The following is a 21762-nucleotide window of genomic DNA, read 5'->3' on the forward strand; positions in this document are numbered from 1 at the left end:
AAAAAACCATGTATCTTATGAGGTTTTTTTTTCTAAATTTATTTATGATAGTCACACAGAGAGAGAGAGAGAGAGAGAGAGAGAGGCAGAAACATAGGCAGAGGGAGAAGCAGGCTCCATGCACCGGGAGCCTGACATGGGATTCGATCCCGGGTCTCCAGGATCGTACCCTGGGCCAAAGGCAGGCGCTAAACCGCTGCGCCACCCAGGGATCCCGAGATTTTTTTTTTTTTTTTAAGAGTTTATTTATTAGAGAGAGAAGAGCATGAACACAAGCAGGGAAGTGGCAGAGGGAGAGGGAGAAGCAGGCTCCCCACTGAGCAGGGAGCCCGATGTGAGGCTCTATCCCAGGGACCCTGGAATCAGTATCTGAGCTGAAGGCAGCCACTTAACCGACTGAACCACCCAGGTACCCTATCTTATGAGGTTTCAAGTATATCAAATGAACTTTTTCTTCAATCTTCGAGAGACAATTTTACTTCAGTTTTCTACCATGCGTGAAAGCGTTATCAAATCATATTCAGACTTGTTTCATTTACCGGTAAGTAAGTTTCTTTAAAAAAAAAAAAAAACATTTTATTTATTTATTCATGAGAGACAGAGAGAGAGACAGAGACACAGGCAGAGGGAGAAGCAGGCTCCTCACAGGGAGCCCAATGTGGGACTTGATCCCGGACCCTGGGATCACGCCCTGAGCCAAAGGCAGATGCTTAACCGCTGAGCCACTCAGACATCCTGGTAAATAAGTTTCAAACCAGTTCAAAGTTCAAATATGATCTTTTTCTCCATGTCTTTCCTTGCTTTTCAACTATGAGCTCTGCTAAACTTACCAAGATGTAGTAAATCATTCTTAAGTAATTCATCAGGAGTTTATCTTTGTTTTGGCCATCATTGGTGATATTATTAGGTAACTTTTATTTCAGTATTCTACGATACTCTGGAACTCATCTGAGTTCCAGAGTATAGTTAGACTATGTTGTAAGAAATATATTCTCTTATTTCTGAAGGAGATGAATTGAGGCCCTTGTTTGCAACTTCTAAATGAGCTTAGATCCTGCCAATCACTTTGGAGCCCTAACCTGCCCTCCATAACACCTGGCAGCCGGTGCAGGTCCATATAGAGCTGACCTCACAGTCTGGTGCTTTACTGAAGGCAGTGTCAGCACTTAGCTATTTCTGACCCCCACTCTGCCCTGCCCTCAAATGAGGGCGGTGGCCTTCATCCCTTTAGCTAGTTTTGCTTAGCATCTAAGCACACTTCCTGAGGCTAGAATCCTGGATTTGAATCCTAGTTCCCTGCACTTTCTAACTGGTGACTTCTGATATTTAATATTTTTGAATTTCCTCAATCGTAAAAATGTGGACAGTACTAACACTTCTTAGGGTTATTATGTGTATTATAAGAATTACTTTTTAAAGAGCATTTAGAACAGGGACACCTGGCTGGCCCAGTGGTTGAGTGGCTGCCTTTGGCTCAGCTTGGGATCCCCGGGTTCTGGGGTTGAGTCCTGCATCAGGCTCCCTGCAGGGAACCTGCTTCTCCTTCTGCCTATGTCTCTGCCTCTCTCTGGGTGTCTCTCATGAATACATAAATAAAATCTTAAAAAAAAAAATAGAGTATTTAAAACAGTTTCTGGACACAGCATGGACCTTGTAAGTATTTGTTAAACAAGACAAAAGTCACTGAATAGAATACTATTTTAGTTTATCACAGTCATAGTTGAGACATTTTTTCCTAAGGGATTCAGGAAAGGCCATGTCGTCAGAAGCTGATTTTCTCCAAAAGTTTTTACCATTTGATTCATACTTTAAATTAGTCCATTGAATTTCCTTGTGTTTTTTGTGAGATATTAAATTGTTCTGGAATATTGTTTTGGAATATTTCCCACATTTTGTATGCACCTATAGTTGTTCTGGAATATTTCCCACATTTTGTTCTGGAATATTCCCCACATTTTGTATGCAGCTAGCTATACTCTTATAATATCCTCACTGCTCCCTTGTCAAATACAGATTAGTGATTGATGGAGTGATTTGAAATATGTATATTAAGCACTTTTATATGCCAGACACTGTTTGGAGATGAGTCTACTGTGATAGTCAAGAAATATAAGGCCCTTGCTCTCCAGGGCCTTGTGCCTGTAGCAGATGGATCAATATGATAACTACAGTTGGCAATAAGCTCAGGGACCTTATGATGATGATTGAGAATGCTGAGAGTAGGAGGATAGCCTTTATCTGAGGTGGTCATGGAGTGTCTTTCTGAGGAGGAGACCTTTGAGCTGAGGCCTGAAGGAGAAGGCTTCAGGTGTATGAAGATCTAGGAGAAAGAGCATCCAAGCAGAAGGATTAAAAAGAGCATGGTGTTGAGAAACAGGAACAAATCCAGCATAGCTGCCACATTGTAAGAGAGGAGATGTAAGAGTAGGAGTGGGAGGCAGGGGCCAGAGTGAGAGATACTATTCTGACAAGTGATGACAAGGGTGGTTTTTTTTAAATAATTTTTTTATTGTAATAAAATAACATGAAATTTATCATTTTAACCATTTTTAAGTGTACAATTCAATGGTGTTAAGTGCATTCACATTGTAATGTAACCAGCACCACCATCCATCTTCAGAACTTTTTTCATCTAGTAAAACTAAAACTACTCCCCACCCTCCCCTTCCCCAGCCCCTGGCAGCCAGTGGTCTACTTTCTTTGTCTATGAATTTCACTACTGTACGTACCTTAAATGAGTGGAATCATATAGGATTTGCCCTTTTGTGACTAACCTCTTTCACTCTGCATTAACATCTTCTAGGTTCATCCATGTTGCAAGATGTGTTAGAATGTCCTTCCTATTTAGGGCTGAGTAATATTCCATTGTATGGACACTGCATTTTGTTTATCTGTTCATCTGTGATGACTAGTTTTAAGCAGGGGAGTGGCAAGGTCTATATCCAATGAGCTACTGGCCATTGACGTGGCATAGTGTATCATTTAAGTTGTTATAATGAGAAAGATTATTGTTTCCTCTGGAGAAAGGAAATTAACTACATGTGGGGATCTAAAGTCAGTTGTAAGCCAACAGATTGTTGAATGGAGAGCATTAAACTTGAGTGCATATTGTCATTTGGAGAGCTTTTAAAGACATAGATTTCAGATCTACCTCCAGAATTTAATGGGGGTACGTTTGGGGTTGGATCCGACTGAGAATTTATATCTCTAGCACTTGCAGCCCAGGTGATGCCAGTGATGCTGGTCCCAGGGCCACACTTTGAGAACCAGTGTTCTATAGTATCAGACATAGCATTTGACTTCAATCTGACCACAAGATTGAAAGAAAATATTTTCCTCGGATGATTTATATTATTCACTGAAATTTGTTTTAATTACTATTGAATATAGTGGATGTGCTTTGATAAATTTTTAAAATAGTATTTATCATGTTTTTGTCCTCTTGTGATAGGTATGAGTCTGTCAATGTGACAGATTTTAAGTCAAGCTGGAGAAATGGGATGGCTTTTTTGGCGGTCATTCATGCCTTACGACCAGACCTAATTGACATGAAGAGTGTGAAGCATAGATCCAACAAAGACAATCTGAAAGAGGCCTTTGGAATTGCAGAACGAGAATTTAAAATCCCCAAATTGCTTGAGCCAGAAGGTAAAGAATCTTTTTTCTTTTTGAAACAATGTCCAGTGTGAAATTGGTTTAAAAATGGCATCTATAGTGGCACCTGGGTGGCTCAGTGGTTGAGCGTCTGCCTTTGGCTCAGGTCATGATCCCAAGGGTCCTGGGATCAAGTCCCACATCAGGCTTCCACATGGAGCCTGCTTCTCCATCTGCCTATGTCTCTGCCTTTCTCTCTGTGTCTCTCATGAATAAATAAATAAAAATCTTTTAAAAAATGGGAACTATATATAAATAAAATGGTATTATATATTTAGTCCTGAAGGGTTAAACTTAAACTCTTTACTAAATTTCATGAAATTAAGAATTCCTACCAATTTGTTAACTTCAGTAATTACAGGGTTGATATGAGAGCTGAAAGCAAACAGTGCTGTTATTGGAAATAATTTGAGTTTTCGTCTTAAGTTTCTTTTGTTGTGTTCTATATCACGTTCCCTTGATTCTGTTACTCTGTTCTAAAATGTCTCTAGTAAACCCGTCCTTTGAATTAAGTATTTCCCCTACCTCCTCCCCCTCAATAATGCTGAACTTCCATGAGTCCAGAAACTGCTTTTTCTGTTTCTGCCTCTATGGCTGGCTCAGCTTTGCCATGGCTGTGCTCAATATATTGTGTTGTTTTGTTAACAATGACGACAGCAAAATCTGAAATACTGGTTATATTCCAAGAGGTAATTATGTTAACTTCATAAAATTAAGATTAAGGTGATTTATTTCTTTGGAAAATCACTTTACTTTGGATTGAATTGTTTCTTAATGTACCAAAGTTTATTAAAAATCCTAGTAAGAAAAAAAAATCCTAGTAAGGTCCGTAAAAGAGGTATGTAGGATTAGTAGAGATTATAATGAACTAACAGATTAAGAGATACAAATTCTAGTCTCAGCTCCATAACCCTGGGTGTTTAGGTTAATGTGTGACTGGCTCTCCAAAACAATCTGTGTGTGTGTGAGTGTGTGTATATACTTATACAGGTCTATTACAAATATTACTAATATAAAGCACATATAGCACATAGTTTACAAATAATAATACAATATATGATACACTTTATTATAAATTCCATATAGCCTTCAAATACTTTTGTTGATTTTTGCCAAACTCTTTTTATTTTTAAAAGACATTTTTTATTTATTTGAGAGAGCAAGAGAGAGCCCAAGTTTGGGGGGAGGGGCAGAGGAAGAGGGAGAGGGAGAAGCAGGCTTCCCGCTGAGCAGGGAACCCAAAGTGGGGCTCAATCCCGGGACCCTGAAATCATGACCTGAGCTGAAGGTAGATGCCTAACTGAAGGAGTCACCCAGGTGTTTCTCTGGCAAACTCATATCTATCTGCAGCCAATGTATGGCCGCAGTTGCTGGACATGTATAGTTCTGACATGAATGTTGGTGGATAATTTCCTTTACATTCACAAGGAAGTATGACAGCAAAGAAGTTTGTCACAGCTTCATTTGTACTTCAACAACATAAAGGATTTTTTGCTGAATCTAATATAGAAGAATATTTCCTCATTTTTTTGTGCTATGTGCAATTTAACAGCTCTAAGCAGGGCATACTTTTAAGCTTAACCTGCATTATTAACATTTTCTCTATCCTTTTCTTCATAATCAACAAAACAAGAAATAAAGCCCTCATTTGCTGATTCGTGTGTGTGTGTGTGTGTGTGTGTGTGTTTGTGGTTTGAACAGTACCGCTTCAGCCAATTCCAGTGTGAAGTCACTGAACACAGAGTAGGGAAAATATGTGCAACTCTAACATAGCATTATGTATTATGTTTTTCTATCATACAGGTACAATAGAGGTAAATAACCTCAAGAGAATAATAGTAAAATGTAGTAAAATTGTTGGGAAGTGGTGAGTTTTGAGTATCTATTACCTTTGTTTTAATATATTTTTTGATTATGCATTCATATAATCTAATTTTTAATGCTGTGTTTAACAACCAGCTCATAAAAGTGCTGAAAATCTAATAATCAGCTCTCTGAAGCTGAGCCATCTGGCTCCAGCATAGCACTAAGTGATTGTGGCTTTGTCACTTAACTTTTGGGATTTTAAATAGCTTTATTGAGATGTAATTCACATACCATAACAATTTACCCATTTAAGTGTACAATTCAATACTTTTTCAGTTTATTAGTGAAAATTTCCAGCCATCATCATAATCAATTTTAGAACCTTTTCATCATTCTGAAAAGAATCCCATTAGCAATCTCTCCCTATCCGCCCCCCCTCCCCCGCCAGCCCTTGCAACCACTAATTCTTTCTCTTCCTATAGATTTGCCAATTCTGGACATTTCACATAAATGTAGTCTTTTGTAGCTGGCTTCTTTATCTTAGCATAGTCCTTTCAAAGCTTATCTGTGTGGCAATATTTGTCAGTACTTCATTCTTTTTGTTTTTAGTAGGCCTTACATTTTAGAACATAAGGTTTACAGAAAAATTGGGAATATCTAGTAAGTTCCACAAAATTTTCCCTACTGTTGACATATTAGTACATTTGTTATAATTAATGAACTAATATTGATATATATATTTGTACTTTATTCACACTTCTTTAGTTTTCCCCTCATGCTCTTTTTCTTTTCAGGATTCCATCCAGAATTCTACATTACATTCAGTTTTCATGTCTTTTTTGGCTACTCCTAACTGACAGTTTCTTATACCTTTTTGTTTTGATGACCTGACAGTTTTGAGGATTACTGGTCATATATATTATAGAGTACCCCTTTGCTGGAATTTGCATTATGTCTTTTCTCACATTAGATTGGGGTTATGTGTTCTTGGGAGAAAGACCACAGAGGTAAAGTGCCATTCTTATATCATATCAGGGGAACATGCTGTCCATATTATATCTGGTGATGTTAACCTTGACCACCTGGCTGAGGTAGTATTTGTCAGGTGTCTCTCTTGTGAAGCTATTTTTTTGTTTCCATCTTCCTGTATTGCACTCTTTGGAGGGAAGTGATTCTGCATAGCTCACACATAGGAAAGTTATGTGCACTCTCCTTGAGGGCAGGTTATCTACATAAATTATTTGCAATTCTTTTGCAGGAGCTATGTCTGTTCTCTCCTGCATCTATTCACTTATCCAACCAGTTGTTTATATCAGTATGGGCTATGGACATTTTATTTTATACCTTGGGTTGTGATCTAATACTACATTGTTTTATTGCTCAAATTGAAAAAGATTTTTTAAGCCCAGAGTTTTAGCCCTTGGGAGCTCTTTCAGCTAGCTCCTGATCTTCTTTGACATATCCCCATTAGTGGTGTTCCCTCATTTGTTTTAGAACACATACTTATCTTCTGGCCCTGTAAGATAGACCAGGGTCATTTTATACATTTCCTCCCCCAATCCTGGGATCAACCTTCTCTCCAAGGAGCACTGGCTCCTTCCTTTGGAAACTGACATTCAAGGCTAAGCTCTGGGTGCTAACTGTGCTTGTTGCTATTGGTTCTTAGCCTTCTTGGACCTCAGTTGAATCAGATGATATTTCTAAATTAAAAGTTAGCCTAATAATTCCATATTTTTATATATTAGATTTGTTGTTACTTTAGTGTCAGGTGGCTTATTATTCTTGTTAACTTTCCTCTCCTTGTTTTTTCTTTCTTTCCTCTTCTTCCTTTCTTTGTCTTTTCTCTTTTCCTTTTGGCTTTTCATTATCTTTTTTTTTTTTTTCATTATCTTTTTTTTCTTTTCTTTGTTTTTCCTCATGTTTTGTTCTATCTTTTCTGATTGCTGGGTCGGTTTTCTGTTTTTTTTTTTTTTTAAAGTTTTTTCTCATTGTGATTATCTAAATCTTTATTAGTATAAAATATTTTTCCTAGTTCGGTATGTAAAAATAATTAGGCAAATAATGTCAGGATAGTATAAAAAAGGCAAATTTCCACTGTAGAAAAGATTGCCCATAATTCATTTTAAATGGCTTAAATAATAGCTTAAAATGTGAAATATATCATGATTATTTATGCAAACGAAGTGATAGTGTGTCATATTTGAATAAGAGAATTATCTTTCGACAATTTTATTAAAACAATCACAATGCATAGCTTTATATATAATACAGTTTTTAAAAAGAAACATCTAGTTAAGCCAGTATAATTATTTTATGTATCTCTGAATATACTTTTACTTTTTTAGTTATACTTTTCTCAGTGAAAGAATAACTCAGCTCTTAGGGATGCCTCCTTTATTGAAACTCCACCCCTACCTTTTTATTGATACCTTTTATATGTTTATTGTATGTATTTTATTATTTGGATATGGATTAGATTCATGTTTTTTCCTCAGCCCGCTTTGAAGAGTCGTTGGGCCCAGGAAACACATTTGCTAAAGCATGCATGGTGTGTTATATTTGTTTGTTGTTTGTTTTTCTCCTAACACTGAACTCCTTGAGGGGCAGATAATGTCTTAAGGCATCTAGCATCTACTCAGGTGTCTAGCATCTACTTGTTGAATGAATAAAGTGATGAAACATATAGCCCCTATGGGCAAGAACTCAGCCTTACATACCTTGCTTGTGACCTACATTTGTTGGCTTGGCTCTCTATAAATATTTGATGAATTTATTCTAACTGAATTAATAAATAAACACAAAAGATTTTCCTTTTCAGTATCTTCCTGGTTATTTTGGCAACATACCAAAAGACAACCCAAAATTATGTGTTCATTTTCTGTAGCATATTGTGATCCCTTCTTTGTGATTTTTGTGATCTATCTAATTTATTTTATGTCTGGAGAAGTTCTGCACTCAAGGAATGTATGATAATTTTACTTTGTTTAATTCAGCATTTTCCAAATTTGTTTCATCATGGTCTTTGTTACTGCAACACAAGGATTGGCCCACAGAAGTCTCTCAGTAAATATATTTGTTCCACAAATGAACAAATAAAATCTTGTAGATGTCTTAAATAAGTCTTCTGTACTACATATGCTTTTGGAAATACTTTACTGCACACTTGCTGAGACCATTTGACAGGAATGGATTCCAGTTGCTATATGTTCCTATACTCTCCACTCCTAGAGGAGTTTCCATACCATGTCTCTGGAAGGGAAAAGGCTATATTTTCTCTTTTCCACCGTCCTGGAGTACTTATGCCCTTATACAGACAACATGCATAGTGGAAATTGAGGCTGTACATGTACTACTGCCAGGATTCAATTCAGCTCTGTTTGAATCTGGATCTAAGCTCTTAGCCACTGCGCAGACATGGAAAAGAGCGACTGACCAGAGATTGCATGGCTGGCTAACTACTTTGGTTCATTTCAAGGCTGTCTTATGGCATAGCCTGTTCTTATGTAGTAATTACAGTAAATCACATTTATAGCCAATTGATAGTGTGGCATATCTTGCAGATGTGGATGTTGCTAATCCCGACGAAAAGTCAATCATGACCTATGTGGCACAATTTCTACGGTATTCGAAGGATGCAGCTGAGACTGGAGATAAAACTCAGGTATGTCCTTATAAGTATGACTCAAGCACATTTTTGTTGTACCCTACTAATGCTTAATTTTTAAAATTGAGGTATAATTTGCATATAGAACTTTAATGTGCAGTTCTATGAGTTTTGACAAATGCATACAACCATGTAAACCATGCAGCAATCATGATGTAACACATTTCTATCACCTGGAATGTACTACTTACTGTGCCTCTTTACTATCTGTACTCCCTACCCTCAGCAGCCAATATTCCAGTTTCTTTCACTATAGATTAGTTTTGCCTTTTTAAAAATATTTTTAAGTTAAAAGTGGTAATTAAACTTTGCTGAGTTATCTAAAATAACTTTTACATAGGCAGTATATTAAGACAAATTAAATTTAGCAGGCTTTTGAAAAATTCTAGAGCTTTCTAATTTTTTGTCTATTTTAACAGCTTTTTTGAAATGTAATTTACATACCATAAAATTAAACCATTTAAAGTTTACAATTCAATGGTTTTCAGCGTGTTTATATAGTTGTGCAGCCATCACCGCAATCTAATTTTAGCATATTTCCATTTTACCTGTTCTTTAGCTACACATAACTGGAATTGTATAATTTATAAAAATGGGGGCAGTGTGTTCTACTCTTCATCATTGTTTGCTGAGGTACTCTTGAATCACTATGAGACTGTCATTTGATTATTCAGTTTTTTCCTTTGACTTTCAGTCAGGTACAAATACTGTAGGTGTGAATTTCATAAAAATCACTGAGCTGCAAATAAACACTTATTCTGCTGCTGTGAAGATAAATGAGTGCTGTGAATTTAGTACACTGTTTTTTAATGTTAAAATAATATTTCTTTAAGCTACCTCCTCAGATGTGTTTACATGCGGTCATATTGTCGCATTTTATGTGTCAAATTTAGGCTGATGTTTTTCCAACTGTTAACATTTTGAGGCCTTATGCCAGATTGTTGCTGACTCTGGGACAGAGACTCAAGCTGGGACTCAGCCTTCTAATTCAGTTCAGTTATTTCTGACCTGCTGAGGAGCTACTCTTTTCTAATTAATTTTCTTATTAAAAAATAAAATGAAAAATTCAACTGTCCATGAAATCAGATGCAAAAATATATAGAAAACACTCCTGTTTTATTTTTTTTTCACTCCTGTTTTAATAGAAAGAGAAGAATAAATGAAGGTTAAAGGAGAATGGAAATAAGATGTAAAATTTTTGGCTCTATTCTCTGGCAGTAAATTTTGCTCTCAGATGTAAGCCATCAAGAATCTAAGAAAAAGAGAATTGTTGCTCATGTCCACAGGGTAGCAGAACCAAAACCTTTAGTGGCGTTTTTAGGGTCTTTCAAATGCTCATGATATTTTTTGATGTCAGTGTATTTGGGTGTAAATAGCCGTGAGTTAACCCATATTTAGATGTATTGGAAAGCAGTATTCTGATATGCCTGCTATAAATGAGTCATTTAGAATAATATTCTCTGAAATTGAGGAATAATGGAAATGGGTAAGCCCCCCCCCCCCAAAAAAATAGGGGCTTGCTTGCCCTACCTCTTTAGCACATTATGTTCAGGTGCTAGTCTCAATCCATTTTAAAATTTAAGGTGTTATGTGAACAAGCAGAATTTCTCTTTGGTGCCATGAGTCCTTGGTGTGTAATGATTGCATATTTCACTGATGTTTGAGGTTGTTAATTTTATTGTTAAAAAAAAAACTTCCAGGTCTATTTAGGGTAGAGTTTTAAATGTGTGTGTGTGAATTACAGGGCAAGATGAAAGATGCTGTGGCCTGGTTAACTCTACAAGAGAAAAAACTACAGAAAGTGCTAAAGGATTCAGAAAATGAGACCTACTCTAAAAAGTATGAAGTAAGTATGACTTTAAATAGCAATTATTTATTTGTAGCTTACTGTTAGGTAAGAGTAGAATGTTTTTGGAAAAAATCTTTCAGAGTAATTATTTAATAAATGCTAAACTAAGTTTTAGCATCAAGTTCTAGGATAGTGCTTCTCAAATTTTAATTTGCATGTGAATTACCTGGGGAATTTTATTAAAATGCAGATTCTGGGGCCCCTGGGTGCCTCAGTTAAGCCCTTGCCTTCTGCTCAGGTCATGATCCCAGGGTCCTGGGGCCAAGCTCCACATCAGGCTTCTTGCCTGATGGGCAGCCTGCTTCTCCCTTTCCACCACTTGTGCTCTCTTGTGCGCTCTCCCTCGCCCTCTCTCAAATAAATAAATAAATAAATAAATAAAATCTTCTGAAAAATTAAAAAATGCAGATTCTAATTTGGTAATTCTGGGGTGGGACCTGAGATTCTGCATTTCCAGGTGATGCTGATGCTTGGTCCTCATGGTACTTGGAATAGTAAGCCACTCTAAGTGGGCTGTGGCAAGCTGGTCTGTGAGTCCCATCACCAGTTTTTGTAAATACAGTGTTATTGGTGTAGAGCCATGTCCATTACGGTATTGTCTGTGGCTGCTTTTGCACTACAACACCAGAATTAAGTAGTGGCAATGGAGACCATATGGCCCTCAAGCCTAGAACATTTACTATCTTGCCTCTTATAGTAAAACTTCTCTAGTCTCCACTCTAGAGCAGATTGAATATTGAAAGGAAAAAAGATCAGGAAATCAGAAATGAAACCAACCCCAAAATATAACAGTAAGGATCTCAATCAAGGTGTGCTTTGAAGAAAAATGGCAACTGTTATTGTCATCATGTTTGAACCTTCGCTTTGTACCAAGTGCCTGGCTGACAAGCATTTTATGTGTCACAGCATCTTACTGAGTGTGGGATTGTTATTCCAGTTTTACAGATGAAGACAAGACTTAGAGGCACTAAGTGACTTGTCTGAGGTCACTTAACTACTGAGAGGTTAGAGATGGGAATTGAGTGAAGTCTAGCTTTGAAGCCTTAGCTCTCTTTATGTCCTGGCACTTCGCCGGGTTAGGAAGTTATCCCCTGTACTATTTTGAAAGAGACTAACAGGAGCCAAGGTGAGCATTCATCAGCCCTGTTTCGTAGAACCCACTGTCTCTGCAGCTCTGCTCCCCACCAGTCTTCTGTCCTGAGTAAAGGAGACATACTGTCCTGTGCCTGCACAACACTCAGCACCTCCACGCTCGGTTTCCTTCCCTATCTAAGGGAGTTGGATGAATCCAGCCTTTCTGACACTACCATTCAGAGGATCCTGTGACTTTGCTGGCAACAGCATTCTTTTTGGTTTAGAGGCATCAGGAGAGGGATAGGACATTCTCATCTTCCTTCCATCTGAACTGCATTGGCTTTTTTGCTTCTTCTATCTTTGTTCTGGCCTGATTTGTTTTTGTTTTTTTCAAAGATTTTATTTTATTTATTAATGAGAGACACAGAGAGAGAGAGAGAGAGGGGCAGAGACACAGGCAGAGGGAGAAGCATGCTCCATTCAGGGAGCCCGATGTGGGACTCGATCCTGGGACTCCAGGATCATGCCTTGAGTCGAAGGCAGGCTCCAAACCATTGAGCCACCCAGGGATCCCCTGATATGGGGTTTTTTAGTTTAGTTTTGTTTTGTTTCTAAGATTTTATTTATTTATTTCGGGGGTGCAGGGAGAGCATGCAAGGATGAACAGGGGGAAGGACAGAGGGAGGGAGAGGAATAAGCAGAGTCTCCACTAAGTGTGGAGCCTGATTTGGGGAGACCGACTTGGGGCTCAATCTCAGGACCCTGCGATCATGACCTGAGCTGAAGTCAAATGCTTAACCAACTGAACTGCCCAGGTGCCATTGGCCTGATTTTTTTTTTTTACTGACAAGATGATAAGCATCCACTGGAAGTGCTTTGCTCTCACACATGTATTTGATTTACTAATGTACCATAGATTCAGGTTTCTTAAATAAAAGCCTTCATGAAGTTATTAATGATCAGAAAGAATTATAATAATTATTCCTCAGTCCGCTTGTAAAACTTAATCTTTAAAAAATTTTTCATTTATTTATTAAAGTAAGCTTTATTCCTGACATGGGGCTTAAACTCATGACCCTAAGATCAAGAGTTGCACGCTCTTCTGATTGAGCCAGCCAGATGCCTCAACTTAAGGGGCACCTGGGTGGCTCAGTCAGTTAAGCATCTGCCTTTGGCTCAGGTCATGATCTCAGGTCCTGAGATCCAGCCCTGGCTCTGGCTCCTTGCTCAGCGGGGAGTCTGCTTTTCCCTCTCCCTCTGCCTGGCCCCCTCCATGCATGCTTTCTCTCTCTCTCTCTCTTAAATAAATGAATAAAATCTTTAAAAAAATAAAATTTAACTTAAAGTGCTGCCAATTATTGTGAATAATGTTTGAGATAATATTATGGAATTGAGGACTCTTAAATACTAATATTTCACACAAATATGAACCAAGGAAAGCTTTATTTATTAAATTTTTGAGAGCAGGAACAAAGTATTTTCTAAAGTCTGTATAAAATGACTTGAGAAGAACTGGCTCAACTGCAGTTAATCATGGACATGTTTACAAGTGATAACTTTTGCCATATAGTTCTCACTTCCACTCATTCTTATTTTGTTGTGGATACATATTTGAAGAGGACTAACAAAGTCACATTTTCTGTGTGGCATCATGAGTTGTCCTCTCGAGCTGGGTGACGTTGCCACTCTATTCCAGTAAAAATCCATCAGTACTGACACAAGATACAAGCTGTGACCTGTGGTTACTCTGATGGCACTCAAATGATCAGGGTGCACTGCAGAAGGTTTCCAGATCAGTGAGAGGATCTTGAATTCAGGGAATTTTACCTTCATCTAAGTAAAAATTTAAACATAATCTATAGCTATAGACCTTAAAATAGTGGATTACAGTTAATGAACTGATCTAAAATTTCTGTCTTTAAAATATTATCCTGATTGTAGATTCTGCTGTCCTTTTTGGAGTCATTCAATGAAGAAAAAAAGCCCTTTTTGGATATCCTGCCAATAAAAAGGAATCCGGTTGAACTGAGTGAAGATCAGTTACAGTTGAGAGAAGCCTGGGATGGCCTCAACTACCAGGTTACTGTGTTATATTGATTAGAAGAACATTTTCAAGAGGCAGCTTTGTTTGTTGGATGATTACTTTAGGCTTTCATGAGGAATTCTGTAAGAGTAGATGCTGCATCAGAAACTTGGGAGAGTGTTCTTTTATTTTCTCCATGGCATCATTTGGGTAGTGGTTGATGTTTAGTAGGAATTTATGGGATTCTGCTTAGAGAAACTGCCTAGTTTTTATAAACTAAACTAACTTTTTATAAACTAGCAAAATTTTTCTATTTGCCATCAATGATTGGTTTGCCACAGTAGATTATCCATACTCTGATCAACTTGCAGCCTCATCTCTACTTTGGACACTATTAATAGATGCCTGAAGGGGGTTAGGGACAAGCCTAGAGAGAGAGAATGTGTGAAGATGAATGTGTATGTGTGTCTGAATATATTGGTATGATTTTAGTTGTTTGCAATTTATTGAGATTTGTGGTATGACCCAGGGCATAGTGCATGTTGGTGTACATGTCATTTACAATTGAAAAGAATATGTATTCTATAGTAATTTGATACAGCATTTTATAGATATCAGTTAAAATATGGTGGTTGATAGTGTCAGATTATCTGTGTTTTGATTGATATTTTGCTTGGTTGTTCTATCAATTGCTGAGAAATTGCTGTTAAGATCTATAGGATCCTTCCTTTGATTCTGTCAAATTTTGTTTAATGTATTTTAAAATTTTGTTATTAGTTGTGTACATTCATGGTTATGTCTCCCTGATGAATTGACACTTTTATTATTATGAAATATTCCTGTTTATCTCTGGTAATATTGTTTTTCTTAATGTATATTTAATCTGTTATCAATATTATCACTCCAGTCTTATGCTGACTTAGTGGTACATCTTTTTCCTTCATTTATTTTCAATCTATTTGAGTCTTTATATTTAAAGTGTATCCCGGGATCCCTGGGTGGCGCAGGGGTTTGGCGCCTGCCTTTGGCCCAGGGCGCGATCCTGGAGACCCGGGATCGAATCCCACATCGGGCTTCCGGTGCATGGAGCCTGCTTCTCCCTCTGCCTGTGTCTCTGCCCCTCTCTCTTTCTCTCTCTGTGACTATCATAAATAAATAAACATTTAAAAAAAATAAATAAATAAAGTGTATCCCTTATGGGCAGCATATGATTGGATCTTGCTTTCTTATCCATTATGATCATTTCTGCCTTTTAATTGGAGAGTTTAGTCAGTTAATATTTAATGGAATTATTGATATGGTTCAACTGAGGTATGTATACCATTTTATTCTTTTTTTTCTGTTTATTTCTTCTATTTTCTTTTTATCTCTATTCTTTTCCTGCCTTGCTTTAGATCATGTTAATATTTTTAGAATTTCATCTTAATTTATCTATTGGCTTTTTGGCTCTACTGCTTTCTAGCAGATTTTTAGTGAGATTACAATGTACATTTTAAAAATTTTACAGTCTACTTATATAATTTTTAAGTTATCATACAACTTCTTATGTAGAAATCTTGCAATTAAATTGATTCATTTGTCATACTTTATGCTATAGTTGCTTTATATATAAATATATATGCCACAAACATGTTTTTTTTTCTTCTTTTTTTTTTTTTTTTTAAGATTTTATTTATTTATTGAGAGACACAGGGAGAGGGAGAGAGAGGCAGAGACACAGGCAGAGGGAGAAGCAGGCTCCATGCAGGGAGCCCGACGTGGGACTTGATCCCAGAACTCCAGGATCATGTCCCAGGCTGAAGGCAGGCACTAAGCCACTGAGCCACCCGGGCTGCCCCCACAAACATATGTTTTAAAGTCCCTAAGACCGTGTCATAAATCTTAGCTAAAAATAGTCATACATTTTAAAGATATTAAGTGAAAAAAAGCTTTTATATTTATCTAGATGTTTATCATTTTTAATGTTCCTCATCCCTTTCTAGAGATTTGAGTTTTCATCTGAACTCATTTTTTTTCAGCCTTAAAACTTTTTTTAGCTTATCTTATAATGCAGGTCTGGGGGAACAAATTCTCTTAGTTTTCTTTGATTTGTGAATGTCTTTATTTTGCCTATATTCTTTTTTTTATCTTTAAGATTTATTTATTTATTTTAGAGAGAGAGGAAGAGAGAGAGAGTGCAGGCCGAGGGCAGAGGGAGATAAAGAGAATCTCAAGTGGACTCCCTGCTAAGTGTGGAACCAGATGTGGGGCTCTACCTCATGATCCTGAGATCATGACCTGAGCTGAAATCAAGAGTCAGATGCTTAACCGACTGAGCCACCTAGACATTCTGCCTTCGTTCTTTTTTTTTTTTTTGACATCTTTATTGAGGTATAATTTATATACCATACAATTCATTCAACTGAAATGGATAAATTAAATGATTTTTGGTGAATTTACAAAGTTGCAACAAAGATTTTATGGTCCGCAAGTCAAAAATACTCTGGCCCTGGACAAGTTTGTTGATCCCTGCTCAAGTCTCTTGGCTGTCAGGAGTGCTAGTCTGTTTCCAGAATATATTTTTCACATCATTTATGAAGGGTGTTAAATAGTCTAGTAGCTTAAACGAGCCGCCTTCTCCGAGTACCTAATTTGGGGAGAACTGGCATAGTTCTGGAAACCTTCGCACCAAGTGGCAGGTGTCATCACGTCCTCAACTTATTCTTATCACAGCTTTGAAACTGACCTTTGTGAGGTGTAGGAGCTCTTGGTTACAGATCCTCAACAAAATGGAAGGAAAGGAAGAAGATATTGTGTATAGAGTTCATGATGTTCCCAGGCCACAAAGACCTGGCCTAATTTTATTGAATATGCTTTGGAAAAAGTACCCACAATAATGAGAAAAACCATTAAAAAAACTATTTTGCAAGAGTAAGTGCTGCAAATTGATAATAGCTTGAAAATTCATTCCTTCGTAGATGTAATACAGCTCATTGCCTTGGTGTGGCAAATTAGACATATTATTTTTAAAGTCATCAGGTGTATACCATCTAGACAGTTTCTGGTTCAGTTGTTTGAGCATATAGTTACCTCAAAACATCACAGTAAATGGTTTCATTTTGAGCCAGTTATGTAAAATAGCAGTATTATGTTATTTTGACCTGACAGGATCAGGTCAGATCAGATACAAATTTTCAACCAAATTCAAAAGTAATTTCCCAAACTAGAAAGTATGGAGCCATTTTTTTTTATGGTAAATGAGAAAGAAAAGAAATAAAAGTTAAATATCACCTTCTATCTTTCTTCTTCTGACCATTACATAAAGTACAGTCCTCAGGCAAAAAGCACACATTCTGTTTCATTCAAAATATATACAGCTTTCTTTCAGTTGTAGAAAGATCATCAGTTGAATTAGAGCTATTGCTTTTAGCCTCTCTTTTACTCATTTATCAACTTTCTGCCTTATTTTATTTTGGCAAATGCACAAATAATTTGGATATAATAAAAGCACATATTAAAAATTCATAATAATGAAAACTTGTTTTTCTTTATTTTCCAAGTGAAGGCTTAATTGCATATACTTAGTGATTTAAAATTGTAGTGTTGCCTGTTGCCATATGCCGTTTGAGAAGAGAAACTTGCAAGCAATCAAAGCAAAACAAAATACTACATGGTATTACTTACATGTGGAATCTTTTAAAAAAAAGTCAAATTCATAGAGATAGCGAGTAGAAAATTAGTTGTCAAGGATGGAGCATAGAGGGAATAGAAGTTGGTAAAAGGGTACAAACTTTCAGCTGAGTTGAGTAAGGTCACGTGATGGCCAGACTTGGTAACACTGTATTCTATCACTGAAATTTGCTAAGAACGTTCAATTTAAATGTTCTCACCAAAAAAAAAAAAAAAAAAAAAAAAAAGATAAATATGTGAAGTAATGGATGTGTTAATTAACTAGATAGAGGGGATCCTTCTGCAATGTATATGTGTATCAAATCACCGAGTTCTACATTTTAAATCTTATGTCAATTATATCTCAATAAACCTAAAAAAAGAGCAAAAGATGTAAAAAGTATAATATTTAATGCTTCTAGTTTATGAATAGTTCCATTTGACTGCCTTAAAGAAGCCTAGCTTTTTCCTCATTTAACATCTTTATACTTGGGTATTTGCTTTTATATGTTTCTTTTTGATATTTCCCTCACATATGGTGGTGTCTGATAAATGTTTTTCAATTAGTGATGAATCAGATAACCCTATTCTTTTAAAAATGTAATCTTGCTTTTTTCTTTCCTCGATTTAAAATTAATTTAACTTTAAGAATAGTGGCAATTCATTTAGTAGAACTATAATGGAAAGAGAAATACAGATTTAAAACTCATACTTTTTAAAAAAAAACTCATACTTTCATTAGAGCAAGTCATTTGAGTGAAACAAATTCTAATTTGTGCTTGATCTTCATGGGGGTGGATGGAATGAGAATGCTACAAAAGCCATAATATAACTGTGTGAGTTCAGATAAAAAAAAAAAAAACACTCAAAAGCAAACAAACAAAAGCACACTCCTAAATGGGGTCCTCATGAAAGGAGGTGGTCTCAGAGCATTTTTATCATGCTTAAGAATTCTGGGCATCTATGTTCATCTGTTCTGTTTCTTAAATTCCACATATGAATGAAATCATATAGTATTTATTGTTCCCTGACTTATTTTACTTAGTATAATATTCTCTAGCTTCATCCACATTATTGCAAATGGCAAGATTTCATTCTTTTTATGGCTGAATAATATTCCATTGTGTAGAATATCACATCTTATTTATCCATTCATTAGTCAATGGACATTTGGGCTCTTTCCATAATTTGACTATTGTAGATAATGGTGCTGTAGACATTGGGGTGTGTGTATCTTTAAACAGCATTTCTGTATTCTTTGGGCAAATACCTAGTAATGCAATTACTGGATCTTAAGGTGGTTTTATTTTTAACTTTAAAAAAAATTATTAATTTATTTGAGAGAGAGAAAGATCGCACAAGTGAGGAGAGGGTTGGAGGGACAAGCAGAATCCCAACTGAATGCAGAGCCAAACTTGAGGCTTGATTCTAAGAGTCTGGGATCGTGACCTGATCCAAAGTCAGAGGCTTAACCGACTGATCTACCCAGGCACTTCTCTATTTTTAACTTTTTGAGGAACCCTAATACTGTTTTCCAGAGTGGCTGCATCAATTTGCATCCCCACCAACAGTTTAAGATTTCCCTTTCTCCATCTCCTTGCCAACACCTGTTGTTTCCTGTGTTGTTAATTTTAGCCATTCTGACAGGTGTGAGGTGATATCTCATTGTAGTTTTGATTTATATTTCCCTAATGATGAGTGATGTTGAGCATTTTCTCATGTGTCTGTTAACCATCTGGATGTCTTCTTTAGAAAAATGTCTATTCGTGTCTTCTGCCTGTTTTTAAACTGGATTATTGGTTTTTTTGTGTGTTGAGTTTGATAAGTCTTTACAGATTTTGGATACTAGCCCTTTATCAGATATGTTATTTCCAAATATCTTCTCCCATTCTGTAGGTTGCCTTTAAGTTTTGTTGATTGTTTCCTTTGCTGTGCAGAAGCTTTTTATCTTGATTAAGTCCCATTAGCTTATTTTTGCTTTTGTTTCCGTTGCCTCAGGAAGTTAAGAAACAAAACAGATAAACATGGGGGGAAGGAGGGGAAGGGGAGAGAGAAACAAACCAGAAAACAGACTCTTTTTAAGTAATAAGATTTTATTTATTTATTTCAGAGAGAGAGAGAGAGAGAGCGAGAGAGCACAAGTGGAGGGAAGGGCAGAGGGAGGACAAGCAGACTTCCCTGCTGAGCAGGAAGCCTGATGCAGGACTCAATCCTAGGACCCTGGGATCATGACCTGAGTCAAAGGCAGATGCTTAATCGGCCGAGCCACCCAGGTGCCCAGGACACACGCTTAAGGATAGAGAACAAACAAGGTTCTTGGAGGGGAGGTGGGCAGGAGCATGGGTTAAATGGGTGATGGGGATTAAGGAGGGCACTTACTTGTGACAAGCACTGGGTGTTATGTGATGGATCACTGAATTCTACACCTGAAGCTGATATTACAGTTACTGTTAACTGGGATTTCAACATTTCAAATCAAATAATACAAATAAAAATTTGAAAGACAAAAAATAATTAAAAATTAAAAAAAAAATTCTGGGCATCATTGTGGAATCAGTGTTCTTCCAGGGTCTTCCCTGAGCCCATCTCTCTGGCTCTGTTATATTGCTGACCACACTTAACTGTAATCATGTACTTTGCTTCCCCCACCAGGTGGTTCAGGCAAGATCTGTGTTTTCTTTATATTTATCTGATTGACCCTCAGATGTAGAGGGTTGTGTTAAACTTACTCTTCCCTTCATGGCACATGGGTCTGGGCAAGTCCCTACTCTAACTTTTATTCACTTGTTTAATTTGTGTTTATGTCTTTCTACACCCATGCCCTCCTTCCATTTCCCTTTCTCCTTTGGCCAATCTCTTGATGTGGTTAATGCGTATCTTTTTTTTTTTTTTTTGTATGTTCTTTCAAAATGCATATTATATTTCTATGCTCATATATTTTTAAGTTGTGTAAATTGATGTTATATATTTTCTATTTCTTAAATTTTTGAGCACGTATATTTAAAATGCCCCAGTGTTCACATGTAGATACATCTAATTTGTGTCTAACTGCTCCACTGTCCTCTGTGGTGTGCAACCACTGCATGTCCCTTCTCCATTCTAGAAGCCTTTATATCTCTATCAGCTCTTAACACAACAGATTTTTAGTAAATGTTTACTGAGTGAGTGAATGAATGAATAAATGACTGTGGGAGTGAGTTTTAATGGTGCTTAGGGGGGAAAAATCCAGGTGGAAGGGACAGCAAGAGTGAACACCTTGGGAATGCAGTCAATGTTTGGGGAAATAAGTAGTTGTCATTTGTATGACTCATGTGCCTGTAGGGAGTGGTGGGAAGGCTGAGGAAGTAAGAGGTTGAAAGGTTTTATTTATTTATTGGGGGCAGGGTGCAGGAGGAGGGGGAGAGAATCCCAAGCAGACTCTGCTGAGTGAGGAGCCTGACTCTGGGCTCGATCTCATGACCCTGAGATGACCTGAGCCAAAACCAAGAGTCAGATGCTCAACCGACTGAGCCACCCAGGTGCCCCTGAAGAAGTAAGTAAACTTTAGAAGAGTGTGTACTGAAGCACATATTTTTGTTTTTTCAGATTAATGTGTGGAAAACAGAGCTGAATCATGCCTTGCCCTCACCACTGCATCAAATCGAAGCCTGGCTCCAGGAGATAGAGGGGCTTATAGATGAAGATTTGCCAGCTTCCCAGGATTACTGTGAAGCCATGGCTCTAATACAAGAGAAAATGACTTTAATCAAGGTTGGAAAATAAAAAAGAAACATGGAAAAAAAATCCATGCTTTGTTAGGGACTGTTCTTGAGGAACACTTTGCCCTAGGGAGAAAGGAAAGAAATAGAGTGGGTATTTGAGGATGGTTTGGAATGATTCCCTTGGAGATTTTTGGGAGCCAGAGATACCTTTACTTTCTTCATGGGCATTGTGCCAGTTCAAGGTGGAAACAATAAGGTAGAATCTAGTAAGTTCTAAAGCAATTGTAAAGCCCAACCAAAGAAGAGGGAGGAGAATGGTTTACAATGTGAGAGATTGGGTTCT

The 21762-nt window shown here is 37.0% G+C and overlaps 1 protein-coding gene across 5 annotated transcripts in view; it reads left to right on the forward strand.

Annotated features, from left to right (window-relative positions):
• SYNE2 (spectrin repeat containing nuclear envelope protein 2) overlaps positions 1–21762 on the forward strand; it is a 320078-nt gene that overhangs the window by 82201 nt on the left and 216115 nt on the right. For all 5 annotated transcript variants that reach the window (XM_072838881.1, XM_072838882.1, XM_072838883.1 and 2 more), the window contains 5 exons: positions 3452–3648; positions 9021–9121; positions 10869–10970; positions 13989–14126; positions 21304–21468. In XM_072838881.1, the coding sequence (XP_072694982.1) occupies positions 3452–3648; positions 9021–9121; positions 10869–10970; positions 13989–14126; positions 21304–21468 (703 nt within the window). The remainder of the gene's footprint in view (positions 1–3451; positions 3649–9020; positions 9122–10868; positions 10971–13988; positions 14127–21303; positions 21469–21762) is intronic.

This window comes from Canis lupus, chromosome 9, assembly GCF_048164855.1.
Source record: "Canis lupus baileyi chromosome 9, mCanLup2.hap1, whole genome shotgun sequence".
NCBI lineage: Eukaryota > Metazoa > Chordata > Mammalia > Carnivora > Canidae > Canis > Canis lupus.